General features: G+C 40.0%; 1 protein-coding gene across 2 annotated transcripts in view; it reads left to right on the top strand.

Annotated features, from left to right (window-relative positions):
* LOC109367742 (transmembrane protein 263-like) overlaps nt 1-19,250 on the top strand; it is a 218,932-nt gene that overhangs the window by 15,971 nt on the left and 183,711 nt on the right. The window contains exon 1 of one of the 2 annotated variants that reach the window (XM_085224764.1): nt 12,988-13,162. The exons of the other annotated variant lie outside the window; for it this stretch is intronic. Coding sequence (XP_085080890.1) covers nt 13,157-13,162 — 6 coding nt within the window. The 5' untranslated portion in view covers nt 12,988-13,156. Of the gene's footprint in view, nt 1-12,987; nt 13,163-19,250 lie in introns of those variants that run through there. 2 annotated transcript variants of the gene reach the window in all.

Below are 19,250 nucleotides of genomic sequence, written 5' to 3'. Positions count from 1 at the left end.
TTTCACACATTGTCAGCAGTTATTTTGTAAATGCAAAAAACTTTCAGTACTGCTTGCTTACATAATCTAACTTCATGCTTGCTTTGATATCCTAGTAGAATCTTCAGGTCTTGGACTCATTATCTCTCCAAACAATTTGCATACACACCTGTAATTTGTGCTCTTTCTCCTGTGTGCCCTTCCTCTTACACCATCTTTTGACTTTTGTCCTTAGCCATACCGTCCTTGAGCTACCAGATGTTTTATCATTGCTGGTTTTAATAATATATGTTTATCACATTCTTAGTGATGCTTATTTAGTTTCAATTTCATCCCACAGCAAAGAGTGAGCAACGAACCAGATGGGACAGACTGGTCTCTATCTTCCCTGCTCCTGAAAATCTGATCAGAAAACCAATCTGATCTAAAACCACAAACATCATCCTGATACTTTATTTTATTCAGAAGTTGTTCTGATACATAACAAAAGTACTGATGTAATGCTGCTCTCTAGTGGTTTGCCATTTAAGTAAGTGGGACATTTTTCAGGAAAAGACCAGGAGAAACTTCTCATCACAGCTCAATCTATTCACTCCTTTTTCTCCTGCTTGCACAGCATAAAGCAGTAGCTGCTTCCTGCAGAAAACACTTGAAAGCATGACTGCCTTACCTGTCTCACAATGTGTATTGACAAGCAATCATCAGTTTTGGCCCTGACTACCTTAAAACTTTGCTCTAGGATCTGCAGCTTTTGACTTTGCCACTCACCCTCTCCAGATTCACACACCGATTCAATCATCAGGTTTCTGACACGCTCTGGCAGTCCACTAGGAAAGCAAACCATTTACTTACACCACTTTCTCTATTTATTTTTTAATTATTTTTAAATCCTTCATTTTTTAAATAAACCATAGACTTCATATGATAGATTTCAAATTCTTTTCTGACTGCAGCTAAACTCCACCTTAACATCATGAGCTCCACATTTCAGCTTATTTGTATGGTTCCCTCACAGGTCGTGAATGCAAACCAAAACAACTTGGCCAGGAGAGAAAAGCAGAAGGGCTGACCCACAGGCTCAGGGCCAATGGTGGAAACCATGGGTGGAGGCCCCAGGTGAGACTGCTTGAAAGCAATTAAAGTCCATTGGAGCCATCCGGCTCTGATAGTTATGTGTTGCAACAGTCTTCCAAGTTTCGTGCAGCTCTAGCGTGGTCTGCTCAGGGAACACAGCTGCAGGCTGGATAACCACCTCCTTGGGGTCACCTGCTGGATCATCATCCAATTCTTCTGTGTCCTCTCAGACAATTATATTTTAGAATGGCTGTGAAAGCTGTGTTGACTCAGCCTTGACATATGGCATTTATCCCTGAGTCTACTGCTTCTATTTTTACTATATATTCCTTCTAACCATGGGTGCAAAAGAAGCACAATCACTCATCCTGGATCCTTTCGATGTTCGATTGCACTTTCCCACAGCTCAGGCACAGCAGTGATTTAAGCAGCAGTTACCCTCATTTGGCAGCTGAGAGGTTTCATACGTGATCTGCCTTGGAACTCCTGCACGAGCATCATCTGCTCCTGGCAAGTCATTACTCTTCATTGCACTGATTTGTGCTAAAACCCTTTCTTCCAAGTACAGATATTTTTTTTATGAGGCATTCTTCCTGAATCTGAGATTTCTTCACATTCAACCTCTGTAAGGAATGAGTTGGTCAGTAACTTTCCTGCCCTGCTCTGTAGTCAGGGTCAACTACAGGAATGCACAGCTTTTGTGCAGTAACCTTATCTTCCCTGAGGGTCTGTTTTATGTTTTGATTACCTATTGACATACTGCCATTAAAAATATATATACATATATTGCAGTTATTACAATTTTATGTGTTTTGTATGTTTTCACTTGTCAGAATATATTTCAGCAGTTCAGATATAACTTCTACTCTCTTTATTTCTACTGTTTCCCATGTGTAAGTGTCCTTATTGCCTTTTAGTGTATAGCATACACACATTTTATTTCTACCTCTGATACATAATTTTCATGCCATTTCTAAGCTTTTCTCCCTTTAGCTGCTTGTTTTATCTAACTTCTTGGCTTTTTGTGAGTTTTTCTTTTTAACATCTCATTTTACTGCTGTGCATTTTTCACTGCTTTCTGTGCAATGAGAAGCATGAAACAACTGCATCTCTGGAGAGGCTTTTGGAGAAAGAAACATGAACCCTTGCTAAGAAATAAAACTAATTCCATACATTATTAGTGTAGCAGAAATGCTAAATCACGGCTTGAACCAGTGAGTGATGGGAAGGCAGGGAGCTCAGCTATGTGCAATTCACCTGAGTGACTGGAAAGGTTGGAGCCAGGATCCACTCCTTCCCAGACCTCATTTAAGGTTTGGCAGGGGAGGCAATGGGAGATTGCTGGAATCCCTGTGTATCTGAGGTCTTCTGAAGGTAAGCATGTTTTTTTTAATTTTTTTCTTTCTTTCTTTTTTTTTTTTTTTTTTCAGTGCCTCTGGCTGGTGTATTTGAGCAAATACTTGCTGCTGCTCAGGGCCTTGCTACTCTCTTGTCATTGCTGCATTTTCCATTGTGTTACACGTGAGAAACTGCTTTCAGGTGAAATTTCTTAATAAGTAAGCATGAAGCAGTTGAGTTTTCTTTCCTAAATCAATCTGGGTGAAGCTTCAAAAATGGAAGAGGGTGTTTGTAGGGAAGCTATGCAGCTTGGAAGTACACAATAATAGGTTAGAAATGACAAAGGTGCTCAAACAGGTAATAATGTTCACTGTCTTCTTAGCGTGTCCTATGCAAAGTATTTTGAAAATATATTGAAACGCTCTTCTGAAAAATGGGATGTCTAGCTACTTTTTGTGAGTGCAGAAATTCAGATGCTGACTTGTGTAGAAGCTCCAGGGTTGCTCACCAATGGAATATAAACTGTGTAGAAGCCAAGAGTTCTCTATTCCCCTCACTATGGAGGTTGCTATGCTTTCCTTGCAAGTGGTATTTGATAAGGGAACAGAGCATCTGGTCTTCATATGTTCTCTTACAAGGGCTTATGAGGCAGTTGGGTACTATTAACGCTCTAGACAAGGAACCAAGCATATAATTAAAGTCAGGTGGTCAAAGCTGACTCTAAAAAGAAGAACCTTCATCCAGATTTAGGATTTGAAACAGATGTTCCAGTTCTCAGAAGCGTTTATTACCTGTGACTCCCAGAAAGCCTGAGCATTCAGTTTTGAAAACTTAATCTGGAAGGAGGTGACTAATGCTTAACACGTAGAATGTTTTTAGTGTTTCTGTGGCTCATTTCTATGCATTACTGAAGAAGTGCTTTGCATCAAATCCTGAGCGCAGTAGGTAGCAGTTACTGTGGTCCTGGACAGCATATAGTTTATAGTGGGAATTGGACATTTTGTAAGGCTTTCCCTGGGAGAAAGGATTATCTTAACATCATAAATAATTATTGCTTTAGTGTTGAGGACTTTCAATGGCAAAATATAGTATGTACAGTGATGTCTATTAGCACAAAACAAGCACAGTGAATGTATGATGTTGTAAGTGTGTATTATTTGAAAACCTAGAAGGAACCTTCAAGACTACTGAGTCTGGTTACTGCTGGCCTGTGTGCTAGCATCATATTAGAAGAATGGGACAGATGGAGGCAGCATTCTTGAAGTGGTGATTTTCTTTACAAAAGCACAGAAGAGACTTTTAGGACAATGTTATATGAACTCCCTCTATTGTTTTCTGATGTCTTCAGTGTCTTGAGACCCGATGTTGTGCATGATGAAGATGTGTTAGGAGGCCTTCTGTGGAAAATACATATGTGAGGTGTTAATTTAGGATTTCATTCAAAATGTGAGGCTTACAGTCGGAAAGCATTTAAAACACCAAGCTGTTAATGTTAGCAAGCTGTAACTTACAGGGGAGAAGGCAATATATTCAGTAATCAAGAGTTTCTTCTATCTTTCTCAATTGAAAAATGCTTTTCTACAGGTATCTTGAAAGTTTGTTTGCTTTTGAAAGTTGATGGTCTTGCGTAGTACTTGTACAGAAGACATGAATGTTACCCTGATGTACCATAATATACACACAATCCTTTGCTGTGAGTCAGGGATGAAATGAGATTGCTGTCATAGTGAGGATTATGTAGCATATCATCCCCTGGGAAGCATTATCACCTATGTTGTCTGCAACTTCAGTTATTTCCTCCTTAAAGCTGTAAATACTACAGAATTTGCAGGCACTGCATCCTGCATTAGAAGAGATGCTATAGAGAAGGTCTGTCAGAGCATAAGAACATTCTCCTGGTAAACTGGTTAACTGCTTTCCTATTCTTTTCCATCTCCGTTCCTAGCAGGGGGATAATGACCTCCCTTTGCCCTGAAATGCTTGGCTTAAAGCCCACTACTCCTTGTAATTATTTCTTTTTTATGTCTTGTGTTCAAACTCATTATGCAGGAGTCCTTGTTCTCCCTGAAGTGAGACCAGCACCTGGAGAATGAAAGTCCTCTAGACTTAGTTTATAAACCAAAGAGAGGAGCTGGCCTTAAACTCAGAGAGGGAGTTTGTCACTTGTGGCAGCTAGCAACATCTGTGTTGATATCAGCTGCAAAAGCCACTTGTAGATTGCATGTTGCACAGAATAAGAGCATATCTATTCCTGTTGATTGTTTGGTACTAGTCATTCTGGAATGCAACTGGTTGATTTGAAGTGTTCACCACCCCTTGGGACTAGATATCATATCAGACACTGAAATTTCTGCTACCCTGAAATAATAGACAGCTTTAACATAGACCTGTCTCTGTGGAAGATGTGTTTTAGGGAAAAAAAAATAAAATTGCCTAATGATTGGACTCTTCCATCTATATTAATGTGTAGCATCAGCGGCTCTCAGTAGAAACTTGTTTTGAGCAGAAATTGTTGAATGTAGATAGTATTTAAAGCTACACAAAGTGTGCTTGTGAGAAAAGTAAAGTACCTCTGTCAGTTATTGTATCAACACAGTGACATTGACATTCCTCTTCTTGCTGTAGATTGCCAGGCAGTTAGTCTCTGCCAGTTTCAGGAGGCAGTTCAACAACATTGTCAGTTGCTATTCCAGAGTATGTTGGAACATTAATATTGGCCTGATCCAGAGCAGTAGATATTCTGTAGATTGACTGTCAAGCTGGAAAGAAGGTCATGGGAGAAGTGGTAAGAGGGCACTGTCAGGACACTGGGATGTGTCTAAAAGTGTGGGCAGACAGTTTTGAAATAGCGGTTCACAACCCTAGGTAGATCTGTAGAGCTTCAAAGAGGTTCCTTGGTTCCCATCAGGAAATCAAACCATAGCTATCAAACATCTAATCTCTAGAACAACATTAATAAGGTACTGATCAAAGAGTAGAGTAGCTGAGTTGGTATACTGGCACGTACCTCTCGTTAGGATAAATACTTCCGTAGCTCTTTCCTGTTGCGCCATTCAAAAAGCGTACAGGTCAAAATGTTTTACTGTGGGATAGCCCCAGCAAGTCTAAAGCATTTCTACAAATATCTTGAGAGAAGAATCCACTGAGAGCACTGCTAACACTAAACATATTCCAGGATACTGTCTCTTCTTTTGATAGCAGGTATGTTAGGACATCAGCTACTTCTGCAACAAAATTTGCCTCAAGCCATGTGGCTGCACTTAATCAGGATGCACACTTGGCTGTAGCAGTAGATACCTCTGCAGGTAGGGCTCCCTAATTCATCCTTTCAGAACTGGGCTGAAAATAAAGACACAGTCATTGGATCCCAGGGTGCAGATCCTTAATGCAGAGGAAGCCAGAGAGCTGGTTACAGAGACAGCAAATCTCTACCAATAGCATGTAGAGCTACATCCCAAGTTCATCTGCTGCAGTGCCATGTAGTGTTATTTCCCTCTGGTTCCCACTACTTAACAGCAAATTTAAGTAGAGACACTAGTTAATTACTTACAAATACCTAGGACTGTTTAGTTGTGCACAGGCATCTGTTGACAGAAATGAGAATCAGAGGAGGGCATGAGACTCAGCATTAAAGGGGTGGAAATCTAAGCCATGAAAGGACTCTGGGGAGAGCCTGATCAGTGTCAGTGTGTCCCCCTTCCTAACTGCTGAAAAGGTGTGTGTGTGTGTTGGGAAGGTTGGGCAGTAACTCCTGTTCAAGCTATGCTGGATGGAGTGTGGGAATTAAGTTGAGAGAGGGTGGTCTTTTGGAGATCTCCAGAAGCTCCTGATAGAAGTGCAGGGTGGTATGAGAGATTGAAAAGACTGGATATTTCATATCTTATCTTACTTATCCTTAACCTACCACTAGCTGGGCTGAAGAGACTCTGCTCTAGCAACTGGGAAAGAAATTACTTTTACCTTTTTTCTCCTCTGTCTCAAGGAACAAACTGCTTACCTGTTCTCCCCTGCAAGTGAGGGACAAATTAACTTAAAGCAATGAGTGCAGGAGTGGAAAGATGAGAGAAAGAAGAAAGCATTTCATGGTGAGAATGTAAGAAGGGAAAATACCATGTACTCCAAAAGTAGCTTGGAATCTCAACAAAACATTAACCAAGCCAGTATTTAATTAAGGCTTAATACTGTAAGAAACAGCTTATGCTGAAATAAGTCTCACTATCTCAGTTCAACAATATCTCCTCTGATATTGTTCTTTCTGTGTTTTGAGCTTGGAGGCTGCTAGCTGACTTCTCCCCATTATTAATGATGAGAAGAAAGTTTAGTGTAACGAAGGGAAATTGCAACATGTGTGATAAGTTCATTACAGGATTTTGGCCAGAAGCATAGGTTAAAGAAAAACTACAGCTTTGCAAGCATTATGCATGGATATGTCATGTTCCTGTAAAACAATTGCATTGCTAGTGTATGCTGAAAGAATTCTTTAAAATTAGAAGTTCAAAAATACTCTGAAGATATGGAGATAGCCACGTGGATTCTATTGTTTATGATATGGATTAAATATTATCTGTAGCCTTGTTCTGGCATCCTGAGAACAAATTACCAGTGATTCCAAATGTCAGCAGAATCTAGCAGCTGAGCTTTGCTGCTTGTACCGTTCAAAGTGTTTGGCACAGGTTCAGAGTAGAAATGCATCTGAACACTTCTGAAATCTGGGAAGCCCATATGTGAATCCAGTTATGTATCCTGGCATTTTGGCAGGAGGAGTTTTCTATTACAAGACTCTGAAGCATACAAAAAAATATTGCTTTCAAGCTCTATAACTAAGGGCATGTGGAACGTAACAGCTTTGTTTAAGTAAACTCAAAAGTTCAAGCCCACTTATTTTCATTTCTTTTTTCTCATTCAAATTATCAAAAATGGTTTTCAGTGCCAAATACGTGGCTTTTCATGAAATGCAAGTTCCAGTTTCTTTAAAGGCATTGAGTCTGTAGATTTTTTTCAATCATCTCATCTGAGTTTTAATTTTGAAACCATTTAAAAGTGCATGCTTTCACAATTTATTTGGCATGAAGTGCTTTCAAATCCTTAGTTCTTCTTACCATACGTTTAGTTTTGCATCATTATATGATTGAACTGATTACTTTTATTAAATTTTAAAATTGAACTAAAATAGTTTCTTCACTCTCACAGAAAGCAAACTCTGATTAAAGAAGTGAAAATATGTGAACTTCAGACAAAACACAATACTTGACCACTTTGAAAATTAAACACACAGGAATATCTGAGATTTTATATATACATATATATATATATGTGTATATATATATACACCTTAAACTGAAGTGAAGTCTAGCCCATGAAAACTAGAAGAGATTTTACATGACTTCAGCAATGAAAGGATCTTATTCCTTGAATGCTTCTACAACATTAGATAATGAATGTGAGATGCTAGCGTTATAGCTGTGTTTCTATAATGAATATTTTTGCCTTTTTTTTTTTTTTTTTAATCCTTCCAATTGTAGCATTTTCTACCAAACATATATTCTGTTTTCATGGATGTATGTGATATATGGTGTATGGGAGGAGGGAAATGGGCTCTGAGAATCCTTAGCTGCCAATAGCGTGCCCTTTCTCATAAAACTCATTTTGTAAAAATCTCTCTATAAAGTGCCATCATCTGCCAGAAATGCCTTGTCCATATGATACAAGCATTGTGAAATTCTACATACTGTAGTGTAACTGGAAAACCTCCTTTGGTGTTCTGAGGACAACCAGAGGATGGTCATAGTTCAGTGTCTCTTCAGTATATTTATTTACTTGTCTGTGGCAGTGCCTTTCACAAACTGTTACATGACATTAAACACCTACCCTCATTTAATACTTATTTAAAAACCAACAACAACAACACAAACGTACCAGGAAACAAAAAACCAAAAATGTCAGAGTAAGCCAGTCTGCTGTGTGGGGTTCAGGATTTCACAGAACCACGCAAAAAACCATTTGCATGCTGTTAAATGGGCAGACTGATAAGTACAGCTCTAGAAGGTAATTAGCACTATCTCTTCATCCAGAAGGATCTTTACTAAAGACGGCTAAAATTGATTTTTACATAAGAACTTTCCAAGTAAGAGAAAAAACATAACAGACTAAAGCAAAAGTGCCATTTGTAATCCAAAGCAGCAATGTGTCCTGAGTTCCTGTCATCTATCTATTTGATAGCTAGACAATTTCAGCTTGGAAAGAAGGCTAATAGGTTTTTCTTTTTATTACTGCCATTTTTCAGTGTTGTATAAATAACACCTTTATAGTCTTGCTTAGGGCTTTTCTGTAAGAGCAATACATTCATATATAACGTGCCCAAGCCTCTTACTAATGTAACAACACAGAATGAAGGGAGGAAATGGAGAATTAAAAACACTAGGGAAGCCAAGGTCAACAACAAGTAGTTTTCCACCACGTTTAATTCTTCAGAAAAGAAAATCTACTATTCCAGTAATTAATAGTAACAATTTAAAAGAAATAGTTAAGTGACAAATCTGCCAATGGCTTTATTTTGCTCTCCCATCAATAGAGAAGGGATGCTTACACAGACCTGAACCCAAGGTGAAAGACCACGAAACAGGACCCACAAGTTCTGAATGTTTACCTCAGGTGTTTTCTACTACACTGTACAGCCAATACCTTCTAAACTTTCTTCACAGTGGAGTTACTAAACTGTCTCTGCATGCATGAGTGTGTGAGATGTGACTGCAAGCAAAAAGTTTAGAGCAACAGTGAGCCCTGAAAGTGAAAAAATGACAGATCTCTCCAGCTGTCCAATATCTGTAAAGAAAATACCTTTGAGGTTAAAAGCATTTTGTTTATTTTATTTACAGATAAACTCGTTATCTGTAAATTGGAAAATATGTTACTGTTTTAATTGACAGCTCTCTGCCCCTGCTCTTTATTTCTCCTTTCAGTTCACATAGTGAAAACAGCAATTTAAACCTGGCTTCCCCTTGTCAACTTTTTATGTTCTTTGTAAGAGTTAAAAGGTGCAGCTATATCAGGGATATCTTCAGGGCTGTATGTTCTCCATTTTCCTTGTAATGACAGAGCATCAGTCTTCAGTCATGAGTACAGTAGTGCACAAAATTATTTCTAATTGAGGCATTTTATTAAGCAGATCTACTCTCCGGCAGAGATGCTAAAAGTCACAGGGAGGAAAACATTTCCTTATTCTTAGATTCCAGATGTTGCTTTTTGCATTTATTTGTGCAGCAGTACTGTTCTAAGCATCCATTTTTAAGTCTGCTTTAAACATGCAGAGTATAATGACTGAAAAAAACAAGACTTACAAATTATTAACGAAATAGGTAATAATTTGTAAGAAAAAAGAAGTTAGAACAAACTTTATGAATGAAATTATTTCTAAGCACTTCCTATTGTTACCATCCTCTAAAAAGGCATTCAAAAATGTGCTGGCCATTTGGTTATGGTTGATTCTACCACCCTTTTTTTTTTTTTCTTTTTCTTTTAATACCTTGCCTTTCTTAGAAGGCTTCTCTCCCTTCCAGAGGGAAGCATGGCTTATCTTTATTTCATACAACACGGAACCTTTATTTTGCTTTCTTGCTCATTCACATTGCAACTAATGCTGAAATTCAATGGGAAATGCCGAGATCCTCACAGAGAATTCCTCTCTGTGTATGTGAGCATTTGGCATTCCACACTGTTCAGCCTGAGTGCCAGAGGCTTCTCTTAGGAATAGGCAGGTAGAGACCTATGGATCTCTGAACACTCCTTGTAACAGATCATAGTTTCCAGTGACACAGCTGAATCACAAGATTATTTAGGTTTTCCTTGTTACACCATTAGGATTTATTGATGTTTTCAAACAAACAGTGGCAAGTATTTAAAAGATGTAAGTTTCAGAGTTAGGGTGTTACCAGTCTCTTACATCATGAACTAAGTGATGCTTCCTGCTCTGTTATTAATATTTTGTATTGGATGCTTCATACAGATTCTGATGTATGGTATTGTTCAGGTAACTGACTGCTGCAGGTATGCAACTTCCCTTTACACCTTCATAACTCTGAACTTAAATTCTCAGAGGGAATTTTATGCGTACTTTGCTGGAGTCCAACTACCTGATGCAGCAAGTACCTCCCTACTTTCTGGGGGTGTGGTAAGGGTCATGGGAAGAGACTTAAATGCTGCTGTGATGAGAGATATATATATATATACATATAAACAAATTCAGGGTAGCTATTTCAATACATGAGTCTTTCAGTGAGGTAAAGCATGAGCAAGGGTTACTGCTTACATTTCTGCAAAGTCGTGGATTTGCTTGCTGTGTGTTCTTGGGATGGTTAGTAAGTCTAATGGCCAATTTATTTTATCATTGCTTGGAAGGATTTTTTTTTTATCTGGAACAGGAGGTCTGGAGGAGTTGTACTAATCAGCAGCTACACTGCCTGGAAATAATTTCCTTTCTACTAGAATCCTTTAGCATATGAACCAACCACTCTTTTAATGCTTGTATACCTAAATGCTTTACAGTGATCGTTATTTATTTCTGTATGTTAAGATCCATCTAAGGGAAAGCACTATTACTGTAAGGCTGAGACCTGGAATCTCAGTCATTGTTCAGATGTTTATTGCTGAGCCATGTCTGGTCATAAGCATAGACAAAAAGTGCTGAAATCTCATCTCCTAAAGTTAGCACATGTGACGTGCTATATCTGAAAGGTGTGTCTTCTAGTCTACACAGCAAAAATTATGCCCAAGTATCACTCTCTACCTCACGCACTCACCCCTATGCAAAGAATGGTAACTTTATGAAAGTGCTTTTAATTTTCTTGTTAAAAGTCATTTGGGGTTTGGTACTGTGACCAAATCTGGAGGTCAAAATATTTTGCCACTGGTTTTGACAACTTAAAAATATTTATTACACATGTTTATAACATGCTTTATTAACTCAGTGTTTCAGGTCCTCAGCCTTCACTGAAAACTCTGGACAGGTAAATCTCCTTGTCTTCTCTGTCCTTCAGGAAGACAGTTTCTATACTATAAAGACATAAACTCTACTGCTTGCAAATAATAAAAAAATAACTGTAGGCATATCTACAGTAACTTTTTCTCATGTTTTTTGAGGTGACACTTATGATCAGTGAGTGCCACTTGTCATGCTTTGCTTCATGTACCAGAGCAGGCTTGGCTTGTGTGAAATGGATTAAATCCAGCTGGATGACACAAACCTGGAAAAGCCTATTTCAGGTGCACAGTTGTTACAGCCATTAATGGGTATTTAGGCTAAAGTATTAGAGCTTGTTCAAAGCAATCACTCCTGAAAGGACGTTGACATGGTGTCCTCGGCACCAGTGGTTTTACTGAACACATTCATACCTAGTGAGCTGTACTATCTGCTAATGCTTCATGATATAGGTCATGTAACTTTTTGTTAGGGAATATTTTTAGTAGTTCTGAAATAGTTTCAGGATTTCTTGTTCCTAACATAAAGTAAGCAATTTATTTCCTTTTTTTCCCCCTGAGATTTGTATATCTTCTAGAATGTTCTGATTTTTCAATTGGAATGTTCTGTGAATGTTTTGGAGACATCACAAACAAGACAATCTCATTTTAACTTCTTTAAAACATTGCACATATTTAATTTTAGGGCTTCTTGAGAAACCATATTATGTTCATCTGAAATTGTAAATGCTAAATGTACAGGGCTACCTTACTTTGAATCTAGAATTCATTATTTTACCTTGATGAAAGAAAAGATAGTTTCCTCTTTAACCCTTTAAAATGTATGCAATATTTTACAGGCTATAATTTGCTTGTTAAATTCAATGCAAGTATGAGAAACTTCATGATCTGACTACAACATAGATTGCTATTAATATGCTATTAAAATGATGCAATCTAATTCTATTAATAGCAATGTCAGTTTTTTTTTACATAAATTGTAGTGGATGGTGTGTAGAGGAGGGTATTTTAGTTATGTAATTATTGTTAGGTGCGGGAGATTGTTTAATACCAACAAGTGTGGTTATGTATGTGCACACACTGTGTGTCTGAGTGCATGTCTGCAGAAATCAGTGCAGTCTGAAGCCTTCCCTGAATTCACTGTCTTTTATTGCTCTTTGAGAAGGTTCACATGCTTGAGTGGGGTATGTGCATGCGTGTGAGGGAGGGAAAAAACTACAAATTCTGCTGTGAGAAAGGGTTAAAGGGTATTTCTCTGAGAAGTGGTCCATTTAAGGACTTAAGGAAGGGAGAAGCAAAGCAAAGGGGCCTCTGGAGATCTCTGCCCACGTGGGACAAGGAAATTGCTTTGTTCAGTGTCACCCATAAGTCTCCAATTTAATTGAAAAATAAAAACTAATCTTAAGGCACCCCTTTATTACGACCAAGACACAAGGCTGGTTTGCCCTTCCAACTCTACAGCACTAGATGAAGTGCTGCTGCACGCCCCAGACCACCCCGCGGTGGACAGCTTCCCCTGCGGCCGTAAAGGCTCGCAGCGCAGCACTCTGCCTGCAGCGCATCCCTGCAGCCGGCCGCTCGACCCCGCTAAGATGGCGGCCCCTGACCCCCGCGCTTCCTCTTCCGGCCGAGGTTGCCATGGCGCTGCCCCCCCTCGGCCCACCCTCAGCCGCCGCCGTGTGTGTTTACATCGGGCGGGAGGAGCCGGAGCGCTGGGGGAGACGAGGACGCAGCCGGCTGCGACGGCCGCCCGCCCTCCATCCCCTGCGGGCGGTGCGCGGGGAGACGCGGCATGAAGGTAAGGTGAGGCGGGGGGCGGCGGGCACCGACCCGGGCGGGCCGGCCGGCACCGCGGCGCGGGGTTCTGCGATCTCCTTGCGGCTCAGGGCTTCGCCTGCGGTTCTCCTCTCTCGGGCCCTTCCGAGGGCGTGCGGGAAGGCAGCCCTCCTGGTTGGCTTGCCGTGCAGTCCCTGGTAGGGATGAGGTCTATCGTCTCGTTTTGAACTTGGTGTCCTGGTGGAGGTGGATGCTGGGATCGGGTTATTAAAGTTGTAATGCAATAGCTCTCGCTGGAAAGGTTGTCTTTGCTGTTGTGCTTGCTCGAGGAATCAGGCAGAGGATTACATCGCAGCAAGGACTTACGGTTGTGCCAAGGTGTTTCCTTCTACTGATCTCTTTTGTTTGCAAGTATATATCCTTATGAACTGCTCCCCTCCATCCATCTCTCTGAAGTATGAGGCACATCAGATGCTCCCTGTCTCCTCAGTTTGTCTAGCAGTGAAAATTTTATCCATCCTCTGCATCGTAAGCTCATGGAGGCAGAAACTGTATGTACCTATGGCCTGCACCTGTCATGATGGGGAATCCTGACTCAGGCCTTTCTGCGAGCCTCCGAGCCAACTGTGAGATGAAAGTTGCCCAGTTTATGAACACTTTGAGTCCTGGGCCATGAAAATTCTGGTCACTCAAGTTAAGTATCATCTGCACATGCATGAGGGGCTCCAGCTCTGAGTGTCTGTGCAGCTCTCACGGGTAGAAAAAGAGAGGCAGCTTCCAAGCATGTGGAAAGAAGTATATATGAGTCACAAAATTGCAAGGAAAGAACCTCGAGAGATTGAGTCCAGCCCTTTTGCTGAAGCAAGTTCAATAGTTTCTATAGGTAGACACCCAGAGGGGTCTTGAATAGTTCTGTAGAAGATGCCACAACCTCTCTTGGCAGCCTTTTTCAGTGCTCCATCACCCTTACTGTAAAGAAGTTATTCCTGCTATGCAGTGTTAGTTTTTTATTTTGCTTAACAGCTGAGGGTGTTGATTTTTTCTTCTGTTTGATTGCTTGCTCTTATAGAATGGGATAACAAAAATATGTATGAGGAAGGTATTTGTAAACAGCCTTATGGCCTTGGGTAAGCTGTTGGCTTGCACTGCATAACAGAAATCTCGGCGTGTTGGCTGAGTACTACATCCAGCTTGAGGCCAAAATAGAGAAAAGCTGCCTTTCAGCTTCTGTTTTATTGCATGCGGGGTAAACTGCTGATTATTCTTGTTAAGCCCCCCCCTTATTTCTGCTGAATTCCTCTTTTGCCTTGACCAGGGTGGGAAAGCTCATGGCTGTTTTGAATGGCCTAACAGAAAATAGGGCAGTGTGTGAGTGGAGTTGTGTTGTGGTTGGAAGAAATTCATGTGTGTTCTGACTTCTTTTTTTCCCCCTTTTATCAACTGCGAGCATTTCAGTCCAAGAAACTCCATAGTTTTCAAGTAACTTACTTCAGTATGTATTTCTTTCCTTCTGCTATAGTTTTTGCCTGAGTTTCCTCAGTGTAAGATGCATAATTTAAAGTCTTAAGATATGGGTTGTGTGTGGTGGAAATAATTATGTTTTTAATAAACAGCTGTAATGCATCAAAAAAGTTTGTGCCTGGTTTTTTTAGCTCATAAAATGGGGAAGAAATTGGAGAGGAAGAGAGTTCTGTGTGGTGTGAGAATTGGATCTGAACCTTTTTCATGGACCTGCTCACAAATAACTCAGTCTGATTTTAAAACAAATCAATTTAAAGTTTTTTAAATTGTTGATCAGTGCAGGAAAAACAACATTTAAGAATCAAGCTTTTTGAGAAGTTAGCTTTCCTATTTCTTCCCTAATTGCTGCTATGCCTTGGGAAGTATATCTGAAGTTGTGTGCCTCTTATCAGCATTTGTTTTGAGCCTTTTTTGTTGTTGCTGATTAGCAGGTTGCTGAGAATGCAGGGCTGTCAGAGTAAAACAAGCTGATGCTGGCTTGTGTAAGGATGATCTGTCTGTTTGGAAGAGTGGAAAGCAGCTGAGGAGAAGTGGTAGCATCAGGGGAGTGATCCTTCCATGATCTGTAACTAGTGTCTGATGGTTGCTGGGGAAACTAAAGTTTGTGCTTTATTTTTAAGTCAATCAAATAAAATAAGCGTTCTATTAAAAAGGTACAGGGAAAGCAACATGGCAAATTAGTTGTTTAAAGCTTGAAGTGCTGAAGCAGGAGAGGATTCAGGATCATGTCAGTGTTTGCTTTGCTTCTGTTCCCGTCTCCTTCAGGCACTGGTGATGCTTAGAGATGGAGTCTATGGAGCCTTCCAGGCAGCACAAAATATAAAATTGGTTGAAACCTCCATTTCCTAAGCCATAAGATAGGAATGAGATGCAGTTAGCTTGAGGGTGGACCAGTGCTATACATTGGAGTACGTATGCAATGTGTGAAGAATATCAGAATCACAGAATTGTAGGTGTTGGAAGGGACCTCCAGAGATCACTGAATCCAAGCCCTTTCCAGAGCACAGGCTGCATAGGTATGTGTCCAGACAAGTCTTCAATATGTCCATGGAAAGAGACTCCACGACCTCCCTGGGCAGCCTGTACCAGCGTTGTGTCACCCTTACTGTAAGTAAGTAAAGTTCTTTTGCGTATTGTTGCAGAACTTTCTATGTGCCATTTTATGGCTGTTTCCTCTTGTCCTGTCCCCACAGACCACTGAAAGAAGGTTGGCCATATCCCTTTGTCTCCCGCACTTAAGATATTTATAAACATTAATAAGATCCGCTTTCAATCTTCTTTTCTCAAGGCTGAAATATGAAATATTTTCTGGCTGAAATATGCCAAGAGAAAAAGCTTTTCTTCGAGGGCAGAAGATTATGATGGCAGGAAAATGCACCAGGCTGCATTAGGAGCCTGGGTACCAAGCCTCTTAGGATAAGAGGGCTGTTCCATTTACTGGGGAAGTGGATAACAGTGGGGAAAGCACCTAGCCTTCACTCATCACGTTCTCAGATCTTGTTGGAATTGAAGAATGGGTTTGCTTCCTGGCCAGCCACCTCTTTACACCTCATTTTGAACAGGTCGATGAATTAGGACATTAGAGTCACCCCTGGTGGCTGCCTGATGCAGCAGCTGCTGCAGTGACTGCTTCTACCAATGCTGCTCCTGTCATTGCTCTAACTTAAATGCACTCAGGAATGAAAGGCATTGAGAGAATCTGGGGGTATTGAAATTCTTCTTTGGGAAAGCAGGCTCAAAGAGGTGATTTTGTTGAAGTAGCTGCTTACCTTTTCATTTAATTCAGATGATTGTGTAACGTATAGGGAGAGGTGGTGGTGCTTGTGTTCACATCTGAGTTACATACTTTGGAATGAGAGTGTGTTGTATGAAAATGTTTCAACTCTGAGAAACTTTTATAGCTGTATTTAAGAAAACAAACGTGATCTTACTGCCTGTAGTTGTTCTGTTTTTCTAACTGCTTTTGATACCTGCTGCTGGCAGGAGAATACTAGAGATCTAATATGAGGCAGGTGTTTTGAAGATGAAGTCCAATCAAAAGTTAAGAAAAACCAAAGTAAATATTTCTCTTGCTTGTAATTTCAAACAGCTTGGTTCCTGAAGGGTGTCATGGATTGTCCTGTCAAAACTTGACGTACGTGTAACTTTGTGTCTGTGATTCTGCCTAGCAGGGCTCGTGACAGCTGAAATGAAAAGCACTTTGGAAAGGAGCGGCTTATAAAAGCGAGAACAGACAAGATATTGCTTGCTGTGGAGTATGTTGTCTTTTTTTTTTTTCTTTTTTTTCCCCCAGCATGTAGTCCTAAATTTTTTATAGGAAATGGGAGGAAAGTGAATGTAACTGATAGAAAAAGTAAAAGGGACCACAGACTGAACAAATACTATAAATAGCTCTGACAAATATTTGCCTATGATGGAGCACCTCTGGTAAGTGCACAACCCTATGAACTTTGTAGTGGTTTTCCTTTCCCAGTGTTTTACCTGAATTTCAGAGGAACAGAAAGAGGATTCATGCCTTCAGTGTTCTGGGCAAGGTATGTGCTAGCAGAGGTGGAGCTCTTTAAGCAGTTCATTTTGTGACTGAAGTCATGAAAGTGGCTTATGCCTGTGTTAGCAGACTTTGTGATCTTACCACTTGTGCACTGCTGCTGAAGTTCTTTCTAGTGCAATTCCTGTGCCTCCTTTCTATGTAAATATCAAGGGAAAACCTGTGCACCTTGGAGATCCACAGAAACTGCAGGCAACTGTCAACAGAGTAAGTTTTTCGTATGAGTCAACAGGTGCAGTATCTGCAGTTGTTATGATCAAGTGTTTTCTCTGTCTGACAGCTGTTTTGTTGCTGGGTGAAGTAACTCAAGCTGTAATGCTGTATGCAGCAACTTGTGATCTTATTTATACTTGTTGCAGTTAATTTGGAAGCAAATGAGAGAGAGTTCTACGATGCCTGAAATAAAAGGACATTATTGCTGGCAGCGCTTCTGGCTTTGAGTTGATGCATGCTGGGTAGGTGTAAAATTGGAGAGCTTGGGGCTAGCGGATGTAATGCTTGCTCTGTATGTTAAGTAAATAATTTGAGATGTTATGCCTTTAGAACACAGTGACAATCAATGCATAGAACAACATGCAACACTCTGAGCTTAAAGAGCTGACATTCTCCTTTGTGTGAAAGCAAATAGACTTTACTACCTAGCCATCAACAGAAGCACCAGGATAGTGATATGCAGTAAGTGCAGCATATTAAAATCTCCTTGTTAATTTTTTTTTGTCTAAAAAATGAAATTTTAATTTTTGAAGAAATCAGTATCTGTTTCAGGCTGTTCCTTGGAAAGCTCTGACTATTGGGAGTGCTCATGTTTCTCAGGTTGGATACATGCTTATGTACTTTGTATCTTGAGTTTTGTCACAGAAACATTGCATTCTAGCTGTGAAAGCCCTTGGAAAAACTGTTTATTTCAGCTCATTAAAGGTAGAACAGTAGTTGTGCACTATTAGGGAAATGCATGCAGGTAATGTAATTCAAGTTGGCCATATGAAACCCCTGTTAAGGAACACTGCTTAGTGCAGATCTCTGTGAGCTTTTTAAAGTAGTGCATGCGAAAGCCTCCCCTTACAGAGGACAACAACAAGGAAAAAAGTGTTGTCTGTAGCGTGGTTAAGACAATACTAATGAACTTTGGTACAGACCTGAGCTATTAAGCAGAGGGCTTCTCATCTGTATTTCAGACAAATTTCTCATGCAGTCTCCAGCTTTCTTGAGTATAGAGATACTTGCATGTCTCATTAGGAAAACGGAAAATATTCCTCCTACAGTCTATGTTGTCCAGCTTCTTTAGTCAGTAACATTGCTGCTAATCATTAAATCTACCTGCCAAGAAGCAAGGTGGGGAAAATTTACTGCTTTTGCTATTTGAAAAAATTGTGGGTCATAAAATCTCATTAGCGCTTATTTTTGATGGTAGGAGTATTTTTTCCTCTTCCCCTATGACGTTACCTATATCAGAGAACGATCAGTTGCTGTTAGAGGTTAATTGATATTTTAATATATTGGTAATTATTTAATTGCTTTCAAATTGGTGTGCGGTGCTGTGGGATTATGCTTTGGTCCAGCATCATTCCGTATCTGTGCTCTGTTTCAGAGTCTGTCAGGTGTTGCTGTAGTGACTTTTCTGCATGTATTGGACTGTCCCCAGTTTTACTGATTGTTAATGTTTGAATTACACTGTGCAAAGACACTTTGCCTTCATGGAACTGATTTTTTCCAAGCGAGTGCAATTCTATGCCGTCAGTTTTTCAGCAAAAAAAAAAAGGCATTCTGGACGAGGAATACTCTTCCTTGTGGAGACAGCAGTTCAAACTGGAATTGATAGCAAATCATGGAGCCTTTTTCTGGGTAATTTTTGAGCTCTCATGCTGAGCAGTATATTATCTCTTGGCGATTACACTGTTGAACCAGCTCAAAGTGAGGAGTGCTCTTTGGGTCAGGTCAGTACGTGATCAGAAGTGAGGTGTTTTGGTTTTGTTTATTTTTAAAAAACGCTTTCTGTGCTAACACTAATTTAGTAACTAAACTCAGATGGAAAAGATTTTCA

Source organism: Meleagris gallopavo, chromosome 5 (genome assembly GCF_905368555.1).
Source record: "Meleagris gallopavo chromosome 5, MGAL_WU_HG_1.1, whole genome shotgun sequence".
NCBI classification, from domain to species: domain Eukaryota; kingdom Metazoa; phylum Chordata; class Aves; order Galliformes; family Phasianidae; genus Meleagris; species Meleagris gallopavo.
The sequence above is the reverse complement of the archived record's forward strand: the minus strand, read 5'-3'. Positions and strand labels throughout refer to the sequence as shown.